General features: G+C 36.2%; 1 protein-coding gene across 1 annotated transcript; it reads right to left on the bottom strand.

Moving 5' to 3' along the window:
• Window positions 1–3,794: 3,794 nt before the first annotated feature.
• Window positions 3,795–4,763, bottom strand: LOC123642069 (olfactory receptor 10T2-like). The gene has a single exon (XM_045556994.1). It carries the CDS (start codon window positions 4,761–4,763, stop codon window positions 3,795–3,797), a length of 969 nt encoding a protein of 322 aa, XP_045412950.1.
• Window positions 4,764–6,854: the final 2,091 nt, after the last annotated feature.

Below are 6,854 nucleotides of genomic sequence, written 5' to 3'. Positions count from 1 at the left end.
AAAGTAAACATGAAAGAAATAATCCTTCTAGCAGTGAGTTGAAAACAGCAGATAACCTACAAAGGAAAACCTATCAGACTAACTGTGGACTTCTCAACTGAAACTTTAATAAAGCCAGAAGGGATTGGGCGCCTATCCTTAATCTTCTAAAACAGAATAATGCCCAACCTAGAATTCTCTCCCTGGCAAAATTAAGCTTCATCTATGAGAGAGAAACAAAGACCTTCCAAGACAAGCAATCATTGATGGAATTTGCAAAGACCAGACCAGCCCTACAGGAAGTACTCAGACCAGCATTACACGCTGAACCGTTCGTTAGACACTCTCCAAAGTAAAATCATTCAAGAGTTAAAGTCTAGGACCTGGACTCCATGAGAGCTCAAGGAGTAAAACAAAACAATCGGAATTCACCTAACAATATGAATGGAAATCTAAGTCAAATGTCAATCCTCTCAATAAATGTGAATGGCTTAAATTGTCCTCTAAAGAGATATAGACTGGCAGAGTGGATAAAAATCCATAAGCCTAGTGTCTGCTGTCTACAGGAAATGCATCTAACCCACAAAGATGCTTTCAAGCTCAAGGTCAAGGGATGGAAAACAATCCTCCAGGCAAATGGAAGTCAAAAGAAAGCAGGGGTAGTTATACTTATTTTTGATAACATAAGCTTTAAAATAGCAAAAGTAAGAAAGGACAAAGATACCCACTATATAATGGTGAAAGAGAAGATCCAACAAAAAGAATGAACAATTCTTAATATTTATGCACCCAACTCAGGAGTGCCCAGATACATAAAGCAAACCCTGTCAGATCTAAATAGCATGATAAACAATAATGCCATAGTAGCCTGGGACTTAAACACCCCACTAAATGAACTGGACAGATCTTCCAAACAGAAAATAAGCAAAGAAATAATGGACTTAAACAGAGCTCTAAAACAAAAGGGTCTGACAGATCTCTACAGAACATTCTACCCAAATAAAGCTGAATATACATTCTTTTCATCAGCTCATGGAACTTTCTCCAAAATTGATCACATACTAGGCCACAAATCAGACCTCAAAATAGTAAAAAAATAAAAAAAAATAAAAAAAAATAGAAATTATATCATGTATCTTCTCAGATTGTAGTGGTATAAAATTAGAGTTCAATTCCAATAGAAATACTCACCACTTCACAAAGTAATGGAAATCAAACAATCTCTTGTTGAATGACCATTGGGTTAAGGAGGAAATACAGAGAGAAATCAAAAGATTCTTCAAACTAAATGATAATGGAAACACAAGTTATCGCAATCTGTGGGATACAGCAAAAGCATTCCTGAGAGGAAAACTAATAGCATTAAATGCTCACATCCAAAAAACAGAAAGCTCAAAAAGCAACAATCTAATAAACAGTCTCAAGGAATTGGAAAAGGAAGAGCAAGTCAAATCCAAATGTAGCAGGAGAAAAGAAATAACTAAGATCAAAGTAGAATTAAATGAAATTGAGAATAAAAGAACTATATAGATCAACAAAACCAAAAGCTGTTTTTTTGAAAAGATAAACAAAATTGACAGCCCTCTTGCCAGATTGACAAGAACTTGAAGAGAAAGGACTCTAATAAACTCAATTAGAAATGAAAAAGGAAAGGTCACAACAGACACCATGGAAATACAAAACATTATCTTTGAATACTATAAAAACCTATATGCCCCAAAACTACATAATGTGGAGGAAATGGACAAATTCCTGGAAACAGACAACCTAAGTTCAGCCAGTAGGAAATTGAATTCCTGAACAGACCAATATCAAGCACAGAAATTGGAGCAGCAATTAAAAACCTTCCAAAAAGGAAAAGTCCCGACCAGATGGCTACACTTCCAAGTTTTACCAAACATACAAAGAGAACTCATACCTATACTACAGAAATTATTTCACAACATTGAGAAAGATGGTATCCTCCCTAAGTCATTCTACAAAGCCAATATCACCTTGATACCAAAGGCAGGAAAGGACACAACAAAAAAAGAAAATTACAGACCAATATCCCTTATGAATAGAGATGGGAAAATCCTCAACAAAATTTTAGCAAATGGAATTCAACAGCATATCAAAAAAATAATTCTTTTTTTAAATTTCAAAATATTATACTTACTATAAAACAACACTAGCAAGACAGGTTGTACTGGCAAAAAGATAGGCATATAGCTCAATTGAATAGAATTGAGTTCAGAAATAAGACCATGTGTCTATGGTCAACAGGTTATCTATAAAGGTGCCAAGAACACTCAATAGATAATGAATAGTCTTTTCAATAAATAGTGCTGGGGCATTTGGATATCCACACACAAAAGAATAAAGTTGGACCCTTGCCTCACACCACATACAAAAATTAATTCAAATGGATCAAAGACCTAAAGGTAGTATTTAATATTTCACAACTCTTAGAAGAAAGCACAGGGGAAAGTCTTTATGATCTTGGATTAAGCAATAGTTTCTTAGTTATGACATCAAAACCATGAGCAAAAAAGATAAAGATAGATAAATTGAACCTCATTAAAATTAGAAAACGTTTGCGCTTCAAAGGGAACTGTAAAGAAAGTGAAGAAACAACCTATAGGATGGGAGAAAATATTTTATAACATATCTGATTGGGGATGTGTATCTAGAATTATCAAAAAATTTAAAATTCAACACATATAGCTCAGTTAAAAATGGGGAAAGAACTTGAGTATGCATTTCTCCAAATCAAATATACAAATGATCCATAAGTATATAATGACATCATTTGTCCTTAGGGAAATGTAATTCATACCCACAATAATACACCACTTTACAACCACTGTAACCATGTGAACAATGTAACCTCAAAATTCCTTTACCACCTTACATCATCTAATTTTCTATAATTCATTTCAGAATCTCACTACTATGGCCACAATCAGACGGCAGTAATATGCAGAACTTTCCACCACTGTGAGGTTCATACATTAGAAACTATTTATCTGTGTTCTAAATTAATTTAATAGCATTTAAATTATTTGTTCCTTGAGAATTTAAATTGGTTATTAAATCATCTGGTCTAATGCTTTGCAAGGGGAAATAGAAAAATTACTTCTTTGACAGATTTCTCAAAATTTTCTGTGGAAATTGGTATGTTAAAAAATGTCTATTGCTTTCGGGGTCATTTTTGTCACTTTATTTTTTCCATAAATGTATCCATTTCATTCTAATTTTTAAATTTGTTTGAATAGAGTTGAACAAAGCATTATCTTAAGTTGTTTTTAATTTTCCCTGTGTTGTGATCATATCCTCATTTTCAGTTCTGACTTTGTGTTTGTACTTTCTCCTTTTTTGATTAATTATACTAGTCAACTCTCTTTCTTTTTCCTTTACTCCTCCCTCCTTCCTCCTTCTTTCTGTGTCTCCCTTCCACCTTCCCTCCCTTACTTCCTCCTTCCTTCTCTTTTTCCTTCCATCTTTTTTCCCCTCCTTCCTTACTTTCTTCTTTCCCTCTTTCTTCTTTGACTTCTTGCTCTCTTTAGTATAATTTTCTTTTTTTCCCAAAAAGCAACTGCTATCATGAAAACACAGTGTTCCAAAGCATTTCTAATATGTTTACTGCATGCAAGTGTGTACACACAGATACATATTATAACTTTAAAAACTGCATCCTCTTTGTAACAGGAAAATGGTGAGGCCAGGACATACCAGGCAATTAGGAAATACTTTAACTGCTTTGTACACAAAGTGATGATTTTTTTAGAGGTACTCCACTTTTTCCACTTTTATTTATCAATTCTAGGTAATTTTTAAAAAATGTTCAGGGGTCTTTTATTTGTCATCTGAAGGAAAAATCTAATTACACTGCCTGGTGATTTCCTTAGGGCTATCTGCATTTCTTTGTTTCTCAGGCTGTAAACTATGGGGTTAAGCAGAGGCGTCAGCACTGTATATGTCACAGCCATCAGCATGTCTTTAGGGAAGGAGTCACTGTCCTTGGGCCTCAAATAGACAAAGCAAGCAAATCCATAATGTATGGACACGACAGTGAGGTGAGAGGAGCAGGTGGAGAAGGCCTTATACTTTCCCTTTGCAGAGGGCATTTTCATGACTATAAACACAATGAAGACATAGGAAATCATAATTAAAATAAAGCTGCCCACGAGCACAAAGGCAGAAAGCACAAAAATAGCCATTTCATGGTAAGAAGTGTAATCACAAGCAAGGCAGACCACGGGTGAGATGTCGCAAAAGAAGTGCTGGATGGTGTTCAAGTCACAAAAAGACAAGTTGAATATAGTGATGACAATGCACAGAGAAATCAGGAAGCCAACCACCCAAGAAGCCACCATCAATAACAAGCAGGTCTTTCTTGTCATAAGGGTGTGATAGTGAAGTGGGTTGTGGATGGCTGTGTACCGGTCATAGGACATGGCAGCCATGATGAAACAGTTGTTGGCGGCCAAGCCCAAAAAGAAAAACATCTGTGTGGCACACTCAGGAAGAGAAATGGTCTTGTTCTCTGATATCAAGTCCACTAACATGCGGGGGATGACTACCATAGAGGTACAGGTTTCTGAAAAGGACAGGCCACAGAGGAAAAAGTACATGGGGGTGTGAAGGTTGTGACTGAGCTTGATGGCCACCATTATGGACACGTTTGCAGCTACGATGGTCACATGGGAGACGAAAATCACTGCAAAGAGTAAGTTCTGTAGGTCTCGGAAACTGGAAAATCCCCACAGAAGAAATGTGCTCACTGAAGTGTGGTTGCCCATCTTCCTGGTGGGCACAGCCACTTTCTACCAGTGGTGCAGAGGAGCTCTTGGTCAAGACTCTGAGATAACTGTAAAATGCTCCTTATGCATTGATGTTACCTGGACTTTAAGTCAGGGGCCCTGCACAAGTGTAAGGCAACTCTTAGAGAACCTGAGAAAAGGAAGTTAAATCCACCTGGAGGAAGTCAATGTCAGGAGATTGAATGATGAGGAAAGTGATGCTAGTATAAGAATATGTACCAACGCCCAGGGTGGGCCCAAATATCTTCTTGGATTCTAGCACTAAAGCACTCTTTATCTCTCTTTTCTCCAATGTAGATCTGCAAAGAAGAGGCAAAATATTAATAAAAGTTCTTTGATCTCACTTACTGGATTTTGAGATCCCGTATTTTTCAAATGTTTTTTTGTGATCTAGTGGTACCCTGGCACTAAGGAGTGCTTAATGAACTGTTGATTGAATAAATAAAATAATTCAATCATTTAAAATTAATTTAGAAGATTTTGGAGATACTGGTGAAAATTTCCAAAAGAAATTTCACATTTCTTTTGATTCTATCTTCATCAGTGCTCTCCACAATGCAGTGGCTCCAAAGGTGATATTTGTGACAACGCCTAGATCAGATAAATTAGCATGTTGTAACTTCTGGGTTCCTATCTGTGGTAATAATTGAAGTTTGAGATATATAATATCAATTGTTCTTCATACAATAATTATTAAGACATATCAATAATTTTTAAGTTCTTAAGAACTTCTCATTGAAGTTATTTTCCAAGAGCCTAATATAATATAATGGACTAACTTGGAATTAATGTGATTTTGAAGATAGTAGCTTACTCCAGAATGGCATATTCTGGTCATGATATTCTGATCAACTTTTGAATTTTTAGCAGAACTTGCAGAACATTTTCTGGCTGGTATACATAAGTGGTTTGTTTTGTAGTACACACCTGAAAAGAATGAAATCAAGTTCCTTATATCAATTTTCCCAGTGATATTTCTATTCTGGTTATTCATTGAACCTATAATTTGCTTGGGAGATGAAGGCAGAGTATATGATATGAAGTGATGAGTGATATGAAGACTCTCTGTAGAATTTTTATTTTAACTTCTGTCACTTGTTAAAGGTGAAGAAAAAAAAAACAATGGGGAAGCAGGTATTAGAAATGAAGGGCTGGGAGAGAAAAAGAGAAACACTGGCTGAAAATTATTATGAAGGATTCACAAAGATTAAAGACAAAATAAGACAAAAGACAAAGCAATTGTATTGTTAGTTGAAGGGTTACAGTCTTCTATTTCCATTGCAGTTTCAGGCAAAGGATGCAGGAGGAGTCAGGTCAGGTAACCAGCACCTACTCAATACTGATAATGTGCAGAAATATGCTATGGTTGGACAGAACTGCCTCAAAGAATCTTCACAAGGATATGTGGGGAATTTTGGTTCTGATTTTAAGAAATATGAAAGCAAGGTACAGACTGGTTACATGGCTATCAGAGGTCATGAATTCACTCAACATATATTGACTCAATGCCGATGATGTGCCTAGCAATTCTATGCATGGGGAACACAACATAAAACCAAACACGAAGGATCTCTATGATGTGATACTGAATAACTACTGTAGTCTGTGGAGTTGGGAAAGCCCTTGCTGGGGAGGTGACATACTTAGATGGAGAATGGAATAACAATATGCAACAAACACATGATGACCAGGGCGGAAAACATTGCAGGCACAGGGCATAGCTAATTCAAAGGTCCTAAGGAGGGAAACAAAACCACCTAAGCAATCTTCAACCAAGACTCATGGCTTATATTTGAGCCTACTCCACACAGACACTTTCCTCTGAAGATTTCCCAGTCTATTTACCTCTGAAGGAAAACCTTTTCCATTTTTACTGTTTTAGCCTATATCAAAAAAAGAATCTCCAGTTTCTTCTGGAAGATCTCAATGCCAGTATGTCCTCCAGGTATTGATACACGGTTTTTAGAGCAGAACTGGCCATATTGCCCTATATATTGAAGTTTCTTCCTGTGTTTCCTAGCTGAGTTATTTATAGACACCACAGAGCTGCCATTAGATGCCATTTTTTTT

This window comes from Lemur catta, chromosome 7 (genome assembly GCF_020740605.2).
Source record: "Lemur catta isolate mLemCat1 chromosome 7, mLemCat1.pri, whole genome shotgun sequence".
Taxonomy (NCBI): domain Eukaryota; kingdom Metazoa; phylum Chordata; class Mammalia; order Primates; family Lemuridae; genus Lemur; species Lemur catta.
This window is presented reverse-complemented; position numbering and strand designations above follow the sequence as displayed.